Source organism: Spea bombifrons, chromosome 3 (assembly GCF_027358695.1).
Source record: "Spea bombifrons isolate aSpeBom1 chromosome 3, aSpeBom1.2.pri, whole genome shotgun sequence".
Taxonomy (NCBI): domain Eukaryota; kingdom Metazoa; phylum Chordata; class Amphibia; order Anura; family Pelobatidae; genus Spea; species Spea bombifrons.
Window position 1 is genome coordinate 89,439,115 of NC_071089.1, and position 18,450 is coordinate 89,457,564.

The window sequence follows — 18,450 nt, forward strand, 5'->3', positions numbered from 1 at the left end:
TTTAGGGGGTTAAAATGCATATTATGGGGCAGAGTGGCATATAGGGAGGTATAAGGCATTCCAGGAGGCAGAGTGGCATTAAGGGAGTTAAAAGGCATTATATAGAGCACTCTGCCTCCAGAAATGCCTTATACCCCTATATGCCACTCTGGCATTTAGGGGGTTAAAAGGCATATTATGGGGCAGAGTGGCATATAGGGAGGTATAAGGCATTTCAGGAGGCAGAGTGCACTATTAAATGCCCCCTTAACGCCACTCTGCCTCCTGAAATGCCTTATACCTCCCTATATGCCACTCTGCCCCATAATATGCCTTTTAACCCCCTAAGTGCCAGAGTGGCATATAGGGGTGTAAGGCATTCCAGAAATGCCCTACACACACACACACACACACACACACACACACACACACTTACTTACTTACTTACCGGTGCTTCCAATTTCCTGCTGTATTGCCGGGGCAGCGGGTTGACGTCTCATTCCGCGGCAGCCGGAAGGAGGTGGAGTTGGCAGCGGGGGTTTGTATGCGTCCGTCGCAAATACCTTCCCCGGCTGTCAGAGATCAGGAACTCTGGAACTCTGATCTCTGACAGTCGGGGAAGGTATTTGCGACGGACGCATACAAACCCCTGCTGCCAACTTCACCTCCGGAAGCACCGGTAAGTGTGTGTGTGTGGGGGGGGGGCGACGACAGGAGGATCCAGGTCCCCTGCAGCGGTGCGGGGGATCTGGATCTTAGTCTCCTAATCAGACCTCTATTTGAGGTCTGATTAGAAGACGACCCCGATTATAAGACGAGGGGTATTTTTCAGAGCATTTGCTCTGAAAAAAACCTCGTCTTATAATCGAGCAAATACGGTATATATAAAAATGCACTTGGAACTAAATATAATTATACATATTTATATACCGTAATATATTCGCAATCACATTTTACAATCCTTATTTATCTTAAAATCTGTTTGCAATGTCTGCAGCAGCTCATAAAATTGTAATTGATTTTTTGTTAGACATATTTTCTTGAAATTTAGGAACACAAGTTTACAAAAATAACAATTTTATGTAAAATATGCACATGCTAAGTAATAGCAAGAAACTTATGCCCAAAAACACACTGCTAAACTACATTGCTTTTATACCTTTCTATGGAAACAACGTTTCCACTACAAAAAGTTTACAAAGATAAATCATATCTTCCAAACGGAAGCATTTTGATCCATATTTGGTATTTGTAGGTAACTTAATTATGTTAGAAAATAACTTCCATCGCATAGTGTTCAGTTTACCAAACATGTTTTGGTCCCTGTGGAAATACAAAAAAAACAATAATTAAAATGCTATCTCTTTGCAGCCTCTGTGTTAGCGTGTAAAACGGTTTCATTTGTTTGTATTTTAGCCGCAAAGGTGAAGGGAGGAGGCAATGCGAAATGTATTAAGTGTAGCGAATGCAACCATTTTCCTTGAGCTTGCAAATAACACACGGCGTAACACACCAAAGACTAAGGAATACGAACCCCTTTAGAGAGTTGAAACTATTGAGAGTGTGCAGCTTCTTGCTTCTTAAATCATATTATCTCTCACCTATTAACAACCTCCTGGCTTAAGGTAGAGGTTAACACAGTAAGGGAATTTAAACATGCATTGCATAGGCATATGGCTATGCCGAACTTAAGTTAAGACCAAGGACTGATAAAGGTTTTTGTCTAGAATAATATGGCCAGACTAGATGGGCAAAATAAATATTGTCTGATCCTATCTTGTCCTATGTTTCTATTTATTGTTTCACCTTTTACTTATATATAATTCTCCAACCGTTATTATTATTATTCCAAAATCTCTGTCATATAATTTTACTAAATTAGCAAATCTGTCTCTCTGCTTTGCTACTTTTTTGTTATTTTTACCATTGCTGTACAAGGAAAATAAGAAGATCAACCCTTCTTATTTTGGGTGTAGCTCGTAAATGTAATATAACACTTTCTCAGAAAGATTTGTTTTAAATGTCCTTTATTGAAAATAATTGTTTTATAGAAGAGACTTGATCAGCCCATATTTTTTAAATAATTAGTAATTTCACTTCTCTTTGGGGTTTATTCACTAAAGGGAAGCAAGAAATGCTGAGCCGGCCCTGTATATGCATAATTTAATGTGAAAAGAGACTGAAGCTAAACATATTCAGGCAAAGCTCCACCGGAAGCTTATTGGAGTTGGCACTTGATAAGCAATACAGAAACCCTATAAACCGAGAACATAAATGTTATAAATATGTTACCAATATCCCACAACTGCTTAGGCTAAATAAATTAACCCCTTAAAGACCGGGCTCATTTTTCGTTTTGTACCCTGTGGGACCGAGGCTGTTTTGACACTTTTGTGGTGCTTGTGTTCAGCTGTAATTTTCTCCTCACCCATTTAGTGAACCCACATAAGTTATATATTGTTTTTTTCAGGACAAGATGGGCTTTCTTCAGATACCATTTTGATCGTATCATCTTATTTACTATAAAAAAAATTAAAAAAACATGGTGAAAAATTGAAAAAAAACCCACATTTTATGACTTTTATTTGAAAAATCTTTTACTCACCTAAAAAAGCAAGTAAAAAAACTAGCTAAATAGATTCTACTACTTGTCCTGAGTTTAGAGATACCCAATGTTTTTATGTTTTTTTGCTGTTTTTTGTAAGTTATAGGGCAATAAGTACAAGCAGCGTTTTATGATTTCCAAATCTTTTTTAACAAATCTGGTCAGTCTGCCTCCATCTCCTCTTTGGAACATCTTTGAAGCCGGTTAACTCAATTTAACCCTAGACACCCCAGGGTATTCCAAATGCTGTTATTTTAACCCTTTCCATGCACCAATTATAGAACTACACTTTGTCAAACTTTGTAATAGTAATTTTTTTTATTTTTTTTCACACAAATTGTATTTTAGTTATAGATATACAGGTCCTGGTATATGCCACTGTCAAACAACACCCCAATGCGTGTTCAGGAACATCTCCTGAGTGCAGTGATACCCGACATGCATGGGTTTGTCAGGTTGTTTCAGATTTAAAATGCCACATTCGGGAAGTGCGCTTTTTTTCTCCATTTTGGTCAGTCTGTACCTATGCCCTATCTTTGAGCTAGGCCACTCCAATTTACCCCATCAGCCATTTTTTTTTATATTAGACACCCCTTGGGTATTTGAAGTACTTTTATTTTAACTCTTTGTTGAGATTTTTGAGAAATTTTAGCACTTGCTCAAAATAATAAACTTTATTTTTTAATTTTATTTTATTAATACTTTTTTTTATATTTTTTTACACATTTTGCTGGTACTGGATGGTTCATCTCACTGCATAATTATTTTTAAAGGTTAGCACATTTTTTTTTTTTTTTTTTTTCCATTTTTTATTTTTTTTTGAATATTTTACTAATCACATAGTGATTAGAAAGCTGGGCTCCATTGACTTGCATGGTTGAATGCAGTACCTGTATTCAACCAGCAAGTGGAGCCAGAGTTCTCTAGAGGGTCTGGAGACCATCTAGCTAACTCTTTCATCTTTATTGTTTATTTTCCCGGGCCGCCGCCATCTTGCTGATGGCGAAGATCACAGCCCACCCAGAGGTAAGTGTTTGGTGTCGCTGGATGCCTCCTGATCGAGGCATTCCAGCGACACCATTTAAGTTTAGGAGGCGATCGTTGATCGCCTCCTAAACGCTTTTAAAACGGGCGTGACGCCCCGGGGAGGGGCCAGACATGGCCCCCGATGCCGATCTCGGCCTTGCTGAATGCCTCGACATCGAGGCATTGCAGCAAGGCCGTTTAAGCGAAGAAAGTGATCCTTGATCACTTTCTAAGCTTATTTAATTTTTTGACGGTTCAGGACCGTCAAAGGTCATTTAGTGACCTTCTTGTCCTGAACCGACAAAGGTCGCGAAGGGGTTAAGATGAACCACAAGATATCCATTTTAAGGCATAAACCCTAAGCAAATCCCATTGCCTATGTTAGCTAATCCATCTCTTTAGTGATTTCTGAAACCCAGAAAAAATAATTATTTGGTATATGATTTATAACATGGAGTTTGGCTATACTGCCCGCTGTATGTGGTTAATGTTGGATTTTATGTGATTGCTTTTCCAAAAGCGGATCGATGCAGACTGGGTCAGTGTTGATTTGGTATTGTTAATATAACCCTTAACATTGTAGGCATGTATAAAAGCGGTTTTCCAGCATTTACTGTAAGGAGGATGGAAAATAACACAGAAGATGGTAAACCAGACAATGTTTCTACACAATAGCTCTACAGCAGGTGTTTATTTCTCCATTATTAGCTGCTTGCAGAAACTGTTTAAAAGTACAGCCTGTGATATTTTCTGAAAGGTAGAGGAGATCGTATATCAGCGTACCTGAAAAGACAAAATCCTATTATGGTAGAATCTATTTTTAACCACTTCATGAATAAGCATATTTAGCAGGCACGTACTAGAAAGACGCATCTTTGTCATGCGTTTGTTTAACCCCCAATATTGTCATGGTCTTTGCTTAGCTGATGATAATGTCTGGATATGGATATCGTTTACCAATTGTCCTATACCATGGAAACATGAAATTGATTTCTAGCTTTCATGTTGTTTACGCTGAAGACTTTGGCTAGTGTAATATGTTGGACTACCTAGTGTGTACTTGACTGGTTATTATATGCTAGTTGTTGTTGTCCATTTCTGTAATTGGGCTAGTTGCCATAGGGCCATATATACTGTATTTTGAGCATTTCCTTTCTAGCTCAACCGGGTTTGATTATTTGCCGCTTAACTCCACATGCAAAGTATATTTATATTTGTTAAGATGATACTTGATACAAACCTTTAACAACACTATACCTGAAATTCTGTTAATACTTATAAGATATATAGATATACCAATGTTGTATATGCAAATATATATGCAAATGTTGTGCCAATATTCAAAAAGGGGACAAAAAGTGACCCGGGGAATTATAGGCCTGTTAGTTTAACTTCTGTTGTATGTAAACTGTTTGAGGGTTTCCTAAGAGATGCTATTTTGGAGTATCTCAATGAAAATAAATGTATGACTCCATATCAGCATGGGTTTACAAGGGATCGGTCCTGTCAAACTAACCTGATCAGCTTTTATGAGGAGGTGAGCTCAAGACTGGATCGGGGTGAATCGCTGGATGTCGTATATCTTGATTTTTCCAAAGCATTTGATACGGTGCCACATAAAAGGCTGGTACATAAAATGAGAATGCTTGGGCTGGGGGAGAATGTGTGTATGTGGGTAAGTAACTGGCTCAGTGATAGGAAACAGAGGGTGGTTATTAATGGTACATACTCTGAGTGGGTGACTGTTACTAGTGGGGTACCACAGGGGTCAGTTTTGGGTCCTATTCTTTTTAATATATTTATTAATGACCTTGTAGAGGGATTGTATAGTAAAGTATCAATCTTTGCAGACGATACTAAGCTCTGTAGCGTGGTTAACACAATAGAGGACAGTGCACGATTACAAATGGATCTGCATAGGTTGGAGGCTTGGGCTGGGATGTGGCAGATGAGGTTCAACACGGATAAATGTAAGGTTATGCACATGGGGAAGAAAAATCCAGGCTGGGAATATGTATTAAATGGGAAAACACTGGGGACGACTGACATGGAAAAGGACTTAGGAGTCTTGGTTAACAGTAAATTTACCTGTAGCGACCAGTGTCGGGCAGCTGCTGCTAAGGCAAATAAAATCATGGGGTGCATCAAAAGGGGCATGGATGCCCATGACAAGGAAATAATTCTACCATTGTACAAGTCACTAGTCAGACCACACATGGAATACTGTGTACAGTACTGGGCACCAGTGTACAAGAAAGATATAGTGGAACTGGAGAGGGTTCAAAGACGGGCAACCAGAGTAATAAGGGGAATGGAAGGACTGCAGTACCCAGAAAGATTATCAGAATTAGGGTTATTTAGTTTGGAGAAAAGACGGCTTAGGGGGGACTTAATAACTATGTATAAATATATAAGGGGGCAGTACAGAGATCACTCCCAGGACCTATTTATACCCAGGACTGTATCTATAACAAGGGGACATCCTCTACGGCTGGAGGAAAGAAGGTTTCTACACCAGCACAGACGGGGGTTCTTTACAGTAAGAGCGGTGAGACTATGGAACTCTCTGCCAGAGGAAGTGGTAATGGTAAACTCAATAAAAGAGTTTAAAAGAAGCCTGGACGTGTTTCTTGAAAGCAATAATATCACAAGTTATGGATAGTAGATTAATAGGGACAGAACGTTGATCCAGGGATTTATTCTGATTGCCATATTTGGAGTCGGGAAGGAATTTTCCCCCTGGTATGGGGCAATTGGCATCTGCTTCATAAGGGTTTTTTGCCTTCCTCTGGATCAACACGGTAGGGACACAATATGTATATAGGTTGAACTTGATGGACTTTGGTCTTTTTTCAACCTTATGAACTAATGTTATACCATTACTCTCACTAACAAATGATAAAAAGCTGAGATAAAAAAATACAGTGCTATATTTTGTAGTGTAATGAAATCTAGCACAGACAAATAAGTATTGTAAACTTACATTGAGGGTCCCCGACCTCACTTTTCTGGCTGAGAGACTGATTGCTAAAGCCAAAGATGAGCAGAATATGGCTATGCTCGAAATCAGATCAATTATTTGTAAGACCAGATGGAAGACCTCATAGGACTTAGGATCTTGACAAATGTTCCCAAACTTGGTGTAAGGAAATGGAAACTGAATTGCATAGCCAATGTAGTTTGTCGATGATATCCCAGCGAAAGAATAGTAACAATAGGGACCAATAAGGATGGATGCAATGGCCACCATTAACTGAATTGGTGTCCCAATGATACTTAGTAGACTCAAGGTAAATGTAGCTTCCCACTGCGAAGTAAAAAGAAAAATACAGCTGTTTTACCTATGTAGTTCAGAAACATTTTTACATTATTAGTTTTATATCTTTCCATCACACAGACTTTTATTGAAGCTATGTTGTTACTTTTGTAGCCACTAGGTGGAGACCATGGGTAACGGAATTCTACAGTTTGAAGTCATAAGATTATATTTTCAAATTCTTGTTTATTTATGTAAATAAATGTATACATTCTATATTTAGTTACAAACATAATATATATGTTATGCTATGATATTCTGCAAAGTAGGTGGAAGATCATAGAACAAATGACACTCTAGTACTAATGAAAATTCAGATAGAATGGTAAAGAAAAAAATAAACTTGACATTAGACATTAATTATAAGCCTTAGCATTGTCCTAGTTTATGTTATTCTATTAAGATGCTCACTTGCTCAAGTAAGATATTGCACAAACTTACCAATGATCTTTGTGTCCAGTCTCGATAAGCCAAAAGGGTAAGAATTCCAACTGAAAAGGTCTATAAAATATGTGTGCATTAGAATTGTTTAATAGATTGTATTTCAGATATAATTATAATACCTGCTGTAATATAAATACCAATACATTTCCTAGCAATATCCTGTCTGGGTTGTTGTAACTCCCTAGAGACCCCTCTTTTGCTACTCAAATGTTAACCTATCAATGATGCAAAGGATAGCATTGTCTGAAATGTCTTGGTATGCTGATGGGAATATACCAAGACAATATGGACAATGTTATGCTTCCAACTAAATGAACTGAATCAGAGATTGTGAGCCAGGCCTTCTCCTCTAACATCAGTGCCTGACCTCACAAACGCTCTACTGGATGAACGGGCAAGCCTTCCCAAAAGAGTGAAAACTGTTACAGCTGCAAAGGGGGTCCAACTTCATATTAATGTCTATATTTATTTTATAAAACTCTCTGTTGGTGTAACGGTCAGGTGTCTCACTACTTTTGTCCATATAGTGTACTTAAACACACCCTTTGCTATGCCCATGATTTGCCTCTCTACATAACTGTTTTTACTTCTTCCCTGTGCAGTACCTGTTCTCTTCAACTCTGCCACACTTAAAACACCCACTAAACCCTCACTGATACAGAGAAACATACAACCTATCTTTTTAATAACAACAACAACCTATGTTCAAAAATAAGCTATTTCTCCTACCTTTAAAATCCCTGTTGTTTCTTTCCATACCCAACTGCTGCCCTCTTCCCTAGTATACTTACCCATTTGCCCTCTCATAACCCTGTGTGTCTGGCTGTGGCCTCTAACCATTAAGAGAATACAATGATGGTAGGAGGTTTCCTACCCCTCTATCTCCTACCAGGCATACCCCTTTGCCCCCCTCTCCCCCAGTATTCCTACTACTCTGTCTCTTGCTCCCTCTAGGGATCTCCTTCCCCACCTAGACACCCCTACCCCCCCTGCCTCCCCTCCCCAGTGTCCATACTCCTCTACATCCTTAAGCCACTTTCCTGCTTCTTCCTCCCGTCAGTGTCCCTCCCCACCTCAGTTTCCATACCCCTCTGCCTCCCTCCTTCTTATCTGTTCCCATACCCCTCTGTCTGCTTCCCACAGTTTCCAGACACCTCTGCCCCATTTCTCCTCGGTTACCATCCTTCCGATTTCAATATCCCTGTCCACCATCATTCTCTCCATGTACATATCCACCCGTGTTCCAACATCAAAAGCATTTCGCTGTGCTCCCTGCTACCAGCACATTTCTATACACTGCACGCACAACAAGCAAGAAAGGTATTCACAGAGGGGTAGGGCCGATGAAGGGCCAGGTCCTTTCCAGTCATACTGGCCATACCTCCTAACGTTGGCCATAGGAATGAAATATGGCTGGGATAAAAGGTAGCTGCTCCTCCATCCGGAGATAAAAACATAAAACCTGAGCCCTAGAGATGTTTTTCAGGCTGAGACTTCATGTGAAACTTGTTAAGGTTTTAGATCTGGTTATAGATCATTCATGTTGGAGCCCCTGAGTAGACAGACTGTTGCTTCCTGGTGTAAAAACTGCTTAGAAGGGGTCTTGAAGGTCTTGTCTCATGTGCTCTGCCAATAATCTATACATGGCTGTTCTAAACTAAATAGCAACAAATGAGCTGTAGCCTGTAGCCTTCAATAACCAGGTGACTATTCTCATCCTCTGTTTATGGTACAGGCATAACGAAGAAAGATATATCTTTTAATGGACCAACATTGATTGATTATAATATGGAATCATACAAGCTTTCAACGCATCCATTACACACACACACACACACACACACACACATATACCGTATTTGCTCGATTATAAGACGACCCCCCAAAATCTGAATATTAACTTAGGAAAAAAAGAAAAAGCCTGAATATAAGACGACCCTAAAGGAAAAAAGTTTTACCAGTAAATGTTAATTCATGTAAACTATTTTTTTTAATAAAAGCTATGATTGAGAAAAATATTTTTTTTTTGTTTTTATTTCTTGTATTTTCCAACCTGTCCCCCAGTTACACACATCTGCCCCCAGGCTTGCCACACCAATATGGCACTGTGGCCCATGATATGCCTTTTAACCCTCTATATGCCACTGTGCCCCATGGTATGCCTTTTGACCCCCTATGTGCCACTCTGCCTCCAGAAATGCCTTATACCCCTATATCCCATTCTGGCATTTAGGGGGTTAAAATGCATATTATGGGGCAGAGTGGCATATAGGGAGGTATAAGGCATTCCAGGAGGCAGAGTGGCATTAAGGGAGTTAAAAGGCATTATATAGAGCACTCTGCCTCCAGAAATGCCTTATACCCCTATATGCCACTCTGGCATTTAGGGGGTTAAAAGGCATATTATGGGGCAGAGTGGCATATAGGGAGGTATGAGGCATTTCAGGAGGCAGAGTGCACTATTAAATGCCCCCTTAACGCCACTCTGCCTCCTGAAATGCCTTATACCTCCCTATATGCCACTCTGCCCCATAATATGCCTTTTAACCCCCTAAGTGCCAGAGTGGCATATAGGGGTGTAAGGCATTCCAGAAATGCCCTACACACACACACACACACACACACACACACACACACACACACACACACTTACCGGTGCTTCCAATTTCTTGCTGTATTGCCGGGGCAGCGGGTTGACGTCTCATTCCGCGGCAGCCGGAAGGAGGTGGAGTTGGCAGCGGGGGTTTGTATGCGTCCATCGCAAATACCTTCCCCGGCTGTCAGAGATCAGGAACTCTGGAACTCTGGTCTCTGACAGTCGGGGAAGGTATTTGCGACGGACGCATACAAACCCCCGCTGCCAACTTCACCTCCGGAAGCACCGGTAAGAATGCGTGTGTGGGGGGGGGGCGACGACAGGAGGATCCAGGTCCCCTGCAGCGGTGCGGGGGATCTGGATCTTAGTCTCCTAATCAGACCTCTATTTGAGGTCTGATTAGAAGACGACCCCGATTATAAGACGAGGGGTATTTTTCAGAGCATTTGCTCTGAAAAAAACCTCGTCTTATAATCGAGCAAATACGGTATATACGGTATATTCCCTAATAATTATCATTGTTACCTTTAATTTATGAAGTGCATACAAATCACGCAGTGCTGTACAATTTAAAAGGGGCATATAACAAAAGTACCTAGACACATCATGTCTAAATTAAATTGTGTACCTAAAACACATTTGTCTTCTAACTCTATCTATAGGTGCCCTGATTACTAATTACAACCTGAATGTAAAGTGAAATATGTGCTATCGTTTGGCATTGTAAAGTATAAGACAATGCATACAACATTATGGTTATCAATCCAGTTAAAATGCTATTTAACCCCTTAATGACAAAGCCCGTACATGTATGGGCTCAAAATGCATCGTTTTCAATGGGTTTAGGGACAGCCCATTGCCCTTAAGGGGTTAATAAGGTGTATGTAAGACTTTTTAGTTGTTTACAAAACAAAGGTGAAAAATAAATTAAAATCAGTTGTATTGATTTGCTTGAATATTTTCTATATTAGCTGAAAATAATGTTACAATAAACGTAGAAGATATCAGTTAAAATCCATACATACAATCTGTTTTGGCTTCTAGAGGTTGTTTCATTTTTTTTTAAAATAAAAGATGAAACTTCTCAAACACTACTGATTTTTGTATGTTTTTGCGCTGTAATTAAATAAATTCAGTCTTCAGTCTACTAATCTACGTACAGATAAAGTTAAAATAATTATTAATTTACTTACCAAAACCCCATTCCAGATCGGACAAGCTATTCGTACATTCCATCCAATGAACAGTGGTTTATAGTTAAAAGCCGGAAAAAATGCTACAATTCCAGAAACCATACTTATTATGCCAAAAGCAATTAGAATCCCGCCAGTACACCGATAGAGGCTCATTATTTTCCATAAAGATCCTTTTCACATTCAGATAGACTTGTAACAAATGGTGTTTTCCAAATACTTTCTGTAAACCTATGTTTCTTAGAAACTGTAGTCAAGACACAAATCTATTGTTTACGTGTGCTAACTTCAGATGCTGTTTGCTTTTAATTATTTCCGGATATACATCAATTTGGCCAACAGATAATGACGTCTGTGTACCCAGGGCATAGCAAAACAATTTCAGTGGAATCACATTGACACATTTTTGTGTTAGACACCTGTAAATACCCCAAGAAAGTATGTGCCTTTTAACATATTAGCTCACATAAGTTTGTGTAAGGAATGCATTCACACTAAGGAAAAAAAAAAAGAGTCCAAGACAAGGCATTCCCAAATAAAAAGGATTGGCTTAAAGTGAGCCTGTCACCCGAGATTGTGTGGAGTTTGTTAAACTGACACATTGATTTATACATTGTGCTTGTGGAATTGTTAGCATATGTAGACACGTGTGAAGAAAAGGCATTCATCTACTCTCTCACCTAACCCTGTGATATGCTTTGTTTGGCACAGCATACTAGGTGTTCATATCCCTGTGTTCTGTTCATAATGTTATAGGGTACAAGCTGTATACTTAGAATATGTACGCTGTCTTTGTACAACATATGCTGAACTCGACTCTTTCAATGGTCTCACCCTCACACGGTGAGTAATAATACATTTATTGTGGTCGCTGCCCTAGCCCTGACCCAGAGCAGAGCCCCCAGCTACCTCACAGACCTTATGGTCCATAAGGACATGATTTGGCTAGTTTGATGTGGAAAAATTCGAGTGGCCCACACAGAGCCACTACCTTAACCCCACTGAAAACTTTTGAGATAAATTGGAATGCCAACTGCGAGCCAAATCTTCTTTTAGTGCCTGACCTCGCAAATGGCTCTTTTGTCTGAATGGGCAAAAGTTCACACAGAAACTTTTTAAAATCTTGTGGAAAGCCTTCCCATGTAAAAATGAAGGACACTCAAGCATTTAGCAAGCAAACTCATCAGACACCGCCTGACATGATCATCCTGTGTGACCCTTCTAACTAACTTCCGAGTGGAAAATACCCTTGTTATTGAGGAAGTAATTCCCGTCGTACGGTTGCCTAGGGCCAGGCATAACCCCAGGCACGAATGCTCTACAGAAGCCTGATCCACTTATAAAACTCCTTTTATTTAGGGGGCCTCTTGAGGTGTTCATTATTGTTTTTAGTGCAATGTTCTTTAGATCAAAGAGGGATGTGTGGCTATTAGGGAGGGAATAAAGCTTAGTTTGTTTAATTGGCAAGAGAGACAGGACATTGTATGTCAAAGATGTTTCATATTGTTTGACAATGCTCCATATGCCATTTCTTCCAGGCCCCTTGGGTGAGGAAGATAACCTTATAAGTAAGTTGAGTTGAGTTTATACACCCTCATAGGATCCCCTAACCCTCATTATTTTCTCTTTTTCTATGGGATTTTTGACATTTGACAAAATGCTATTCTTGTCCCAATCCCCCACCTCACATCCTCATCCAGTGAAGATTTTCTCTCAAAATGTTAAGGGTCTACAAGCTCCACTAAAGAGACAAATGACAATGCAACAGTTATTATTGACTCCATGCTGACATTGACAAGAGACACACTTTAAATGATCCCATTAGAGCCCATAAGGTGTTCCTCAGAGGACAAATTATCCGCATAGCTATGCATCACAATAGACTAGGTTGGAGTACATAACTTAATCTACTTCTTAATAAAGATGACCAAGCAACCAAACTAGATATGGTGTTACCAAGGAGACTGCCAGCATCCACCACAGCTCTAGCTGTTAGAAAGGAAACACACATCACGGCCCAAAGACACCATAGTGGCCCAATTCACACAGTACTAGGAAGCATTTTATGACTTGCAAAAAATGTCCCCTTCTCTGCAAATCCTCCTTCTGGTCAGTAAATTTCTGGAGTGCCACTTGCCCACTTTAACAAAGTACCATATTGGCTTGGATATAGGCCGCCCCCGTATATAGGCCGCACCCTAAAAAAACATGCTGCCACTCTGTCCCCCCCCGAGATATGCTGCCACTCTGCCCCCCCCCGAGATATGCTGCCACTGTCCTCCCGCCCCCCGAGATATGCTGCCACTCTGCCCCCTCCGACTTACCAGAGCAGACTCCCGGGTGTCTTGCGGGGCCGGCGCGGGACATCTACGCAATACACGTATACACTCAGCGGATGTGCCGGCACCGGAAGTTGTATACGCGTATTGCGTAGATGTCCCCCGCCGGCCCCTCAAGACACCCGGGAGTCTGCTCTGGTAAGTCTTGGGGGGCAGAGGTAAAACGCATCGTGCGGACGGTCACTGGCTGCGGCGATGCGGGTAAACAACCTCCGCTGCCGGAACATCTGCACGATGTGCTTTAACAATCTCCCTTGCCGGGACTCCCCCCATGGGAACTCCCAGCAAGGGAGATTGTTAAAGCACATCGTGCAGACGTGCCGTCAGCGGAGGCTGTTTACCCGCATCGCCGCAGCCGGTGACCGTCCGCACGATGCGCTTAGACAGCCTCCAGTGCCGGCACCCCCCTCGTGGAAAGTGCTGGCAGGGGCGGCTGTCTGAGCGTATCGGAGAGTAGGATGCAGGTCCCCTGCACCGCTGCGGGGGATCTGTATCCTAACCCCACTGCCTGGACCCCGAATATAGGCCGCACCCCCACTTTAAAGACTTAAAGTAGGGGGGAAAAGTGCGGCCTATATTCGAGCCAATACGGTATTTCATTAATTGAATGGAGAAATAATTGAGAAAGGGGTAAATTTGTTGTTATAAACCATTAAGAAATACAATGCAAGTGGACATGACAGTTTCACTCCCATTTACTTTAAGAATTTTAGGGTCTTCTCATACCCTACGTTACTCATCTATATATTTTTTCTAGCACTTTGGTTTATCTGCCCCTTGTTGTTAATGTTCCGAGCTTTGTGTGAACAATCTTCTGCACAGTTAGATGTAAGGTGTTCTATTTCTCAACAATTTTACATTAAGAGTGGGACAGAGCAACGATGCACCCTTTGCTTTTCAAATGACCCTTATAGGAGGACATAATCTGTTTTAATTGATTTAGTTACTAGACCTATACAATATTAGGCAGGTGGTCATAATGTTATGGCTGATCAGTGTATCTCATTATAATAAAATGATATCCCACATAGATTCCCAACACATTTGGAACATTGTGCTTAGTGCAGGGTCATATAGTGCCTCTATCATTAATAATTGGAATTAAAAGACTCCATGACCCTTGCTTATAGAAGTGTTGCTGGGAGTCCCCACCTTTGAAGGAGAATGGCTTGATATTATGTCAAATATTTTCAAGCTGTTTGTATTGTCCCTAAGAAGAATGTCTTTAATCTTCCAGCACACTGACATATGCACCCCACCAGGTAGGCACAAATGTTCCCTATTTCTTCAGTCAGATGCTGTAGAGGAGCTGAGGAAATGGACACACAAGCACATATGGTGGGATTGTACTGAGATGGTGGGCAGTTGGGCATTTGCACTCCAGTTTTCGGGTTACATATGCTTAGGTCAAGCATATAAATCCTGGACCCCTCTTCTCAGGGATTATCAAGCAGTAGCAGCGTGTTTGGCTATAGCACTTAAACCTTTTAACACAATGCACTACACCTGCATCTCTACATCTAGACTTCTTCCTAGAGAATTTCTCCTCTTTGTCTGATAAACAGCTTCTGTTGCTTTAAAGCTAGGCTGAGGACTTCATAAGGATGTCATGAAGGTAGGGGGGAACTTTCTTCTCCTCCGTAAAATTCCACTGGGGTTAGGCTTCTATTCATCGTCGGCATTATGATCATTACAAAGACTTTACCATTAGGCACAGGGGTGGACTTGACTACACCTTGGGACTCTTGAACAGTTTTGTTGATTGCTTAAACATGACAGGGAAATTCTCTTTAATCTCTGGATTGTTTGAGATTCCATATAAACTAAAAAAGTGAATTACACACAAAAAAAGATGCTAAGAATGTCTGTGCAGACATCTGTGGTATAAAGAGACTGATTTCAAGAGAGATCTCTTATCTCCCAGGCTCTGTGAATGTCCGCACACTTGGGAGGCCAAACGAACAATAATAGGATCAGCTTCTAGTAAAGCAGCCTAGAGGGTGACAAAAATGGGGAAAACATGTGTGAACAAGCTATACTTCTCTCTTTTTGTATCACTTTAATATGGGTAACATATATTTCCAAATTTTTGTGTCATGAAGACCTAAGCCATACATTTTTATGTCGCTGAGCCTAGTTCAGTGCTTTTTTCACTTTTAATAGATTCGCTATTCCTTTAAACTAGATGATTATTATTTATTGTTTTATATAGCACCATCATATTCCGTAGCGCTGTACAATGGGTAGACAGAACATAACATGTAGTATGTAACATAAAAATTTGACTTACAGAAACAGCAGGTGAGGAAGGCCCTGCTCAAACGAGCATACAATCTAGAGATGGCTTACTGTTGTAGTTACCAGGAGTAGCAAGGGTTGACAAAGGTTCTGAGATTTGCAGCAGCCTGTGCCTACAATTGTCAACAAACCTCATCACTATCATTTTGTGGAACTGTTTTGGTTTTTTTTTTTTTTTTACAGCTGTTGAAGAGGAATGTTCTCACAGAATATATTCACTATGCATCCATAAAATAGCCTCATCAAATGGTGTTAACTGAGGTTTTCAGACCTGATGTGAGGTCAGTCCATGAACTGGAATCACACCAAAACATGCGAAGGATGCAGTTCCCTGAGGGTAACTTATTGTAGAATTGGCCAGGGTGATACTTGCTCTGATTAGTTCAGCATTCTTTCTGTCCAAATAGCCCTCTGCATCTCCACAGAACATCCCCCTCTGTCCAACCTCTGCTTGAAGCAGATGTATACAAGGAAAACAACACTGAGCAAGTCCTTCTAATTTACACACGCATGCCCTGCGTAGCTTCTGGGAGAAATTCCCATGTCTTCCGATGACAGTGGTCCAACCTCATCTTATTGATTATACATGCTTTAGGAAGGAGTCTGTGGGAACCTGAGCTTTGCTGGTTGAAACTGATGTGTAGAAATTTAATTTCTGTAACAAAATTATGGTATTTTAGATTCATTGGTGTATATTAAAATGTGTACTGTGACAGCTCTACAAACACGGTCATCAAGGGAGAATTGAACTATGTGATGTCATATGTCATAAGTTCTTATATAGTGGAAATTCACATCTTGGTAGGAAACACATTACAGTAATTTGTGAAAAAATACACAAGAGGATATTAGCAACAAATTCATTTGTTCATGGCGGGGGGGGGGGGGGGCTTTGGGCGTGATAAACCAGCATGGATTACATCTGAGGTTTTTTGATGTTATTGGGAAAAAGGATTACCACCTTCAGAACTTCTCAGTACCCTGTGTACCTTATCTCCTAACCCACTACTTCCAGGGATGTACCAAATCACCTAATGTTGGACAAGGTATTTCCCCCCTACTTGCATTGTTATGGAACATCTCTTCCCACAGAAAGCTTAGAGAAGGTAGGGACAAAATAGGTCTTAGGTAGAACTTGTGGATCTAAAATGAAGAGAGGTTAAAAGAAGAAGGATCAGGTGGTCAAGCTGTGCAAAACTATATATCATTCCAAAACACCAAGGGACCAATCAGAAGCGAAAGCAAGAAATAGACAAGGCAGAAATCAGTCCAACCAACAAGGGATAATTTCAAAACAAGGCATAATCCATGAGTGCAAAACAATGCCAGGAGCCAGGTCAGAGCCAGCCTGTTAAAAATCCAGACAGCTAGTCCAAGAGCCAAAATGCAGGTTAAACTGTGAAAGGAAACTGGGAACATGAAGGTAATCCAGAAGCAAACGACACCTGAGTACCTGTGTTGTCCACTGAAGGGGCATAAAATATATAATATTAATATAGAAGACACGTTAGGCCCCTAATCTGGTGACCTGCTTAGTGCCTTATAGAATGTGTCCACAAAAAAAAAAATCATATCCCCTACATTTCGGCAGCTCAGAGGGACAGTGCCTGAAAACAAATGGGAGGTATTTACTGTCCCCCAATTCTTTGTAAAAAATAAATAAATAAATGGAATCTTGCTGCTGCTTGCAGACCACATTTTATGCATAGTACTTCTATGTGTCTGCTTGGTATATTCATTACTAGTATTAGAACAAAAAGTATTTAAAATAGAGACCAACTAAAGTAGCCATGGAATCTTAATAATAATAATAAACAATACTGTTTTTGCTATCTCTACATGCCACCCTTTAGTATTGGAACGCCCTATTAATGAATACTTGCTTTCAGATTTGAACAAATGGTTTAATAATAATAATAATAATACCAACAACAACACCATTTGGTAAAAACTGAGAACAAGTTCTTCCAATTTCTACCAGTAGAGGGCACTGTGTGTTTTACTTTCATGGAGGGTATGTGAAAGAAATAGAAATGGTTTATTTTTGAGGACATCTGCATATTGTACTATGAAGAATGAATCTGTTGGAATTTAGCCCGAAAGAAGCAGAATTGCTCTATTATCTACACAATTTATGTCCCTGTTATGACGGTTGAGAAAATGATATATTGCCCCATACTCTGTGTATGGCCATTTTTACTAATTAGTCACACTCAGATATTTTAGAGTTGTTGCCCTTAGAAACAAAACAATATTTCTCTTTTAACTTGAGGAAATCCAAGAAATTCTAGTAACAGAGGCAAGCTGTTACATCACGTAGAAGTGCCCCTTCTCCCAATCTTAAAATATGTGTTTATGGAAACTCTCTCCATATAGACCGGCAGGCCCGGACTGGGACAAAAAATAGGCCCGGGCATTTAAGCCTGAGCAGCCCATATTTATTTATTTATTTATTGTTAAAGCCCACCCTTCATGTACCATCTTTGCATTTAATCATTCACACAAATCATTAACACATTCATTAATGCAGTCTCACAAATCATTCACACAATTCATCCTCACATGAATTCATTAATTGTCATACGCATTCACACAATTCATCCACACATTTATTCATTCATTCTCATACGCATTCATACTACCCCCTCTCTTCA

The 18,450-nt window shown here is 40.3% G+C and overlaps 1 protein-coding gene across 2 annotated transcripts; it reads right to left on the reverse strand.

The window, feature by feature from the left end:
- Nucleotides 1-948: 948 nt before the first annotated feature.
- On the reverse strand, nt 949-11,327 carry TMEM212 (transmembrane protein 212). Of its 2 annotated transcripts, none has more exons than XM_053459727.1 (4): nt 11,160-11,327; nt 7,368-7,427; nt 6,594-6,917; nt 949-1,302 (listed from the first exon to the last, which is right to left on the reverse strand). In XM_053459727.1, the coding sequence occupies exons 1-4, from the start codon at nt 11,313-11,315 to the stop codon at nt 1,282-1,284; spliced, it is 561 nt and encodes a 186-aa protein (XP_053315702.1). In that variant the 5' UTR covers nt 11,316-11,327; the 3' UTR covers nt 949-1,281. The 2 variants fall into 2 exon arrangements, with proteins under 2 accessions (XP_053315702.1, XP_053315703.1); XM_053459728.1 differs by lacking the exon at nt 949-1,302 and adding an exon at nt 3,937-4,393.
- Nucleotides 11,328-18,450: the final 7,123 nt, after the last annotated feature.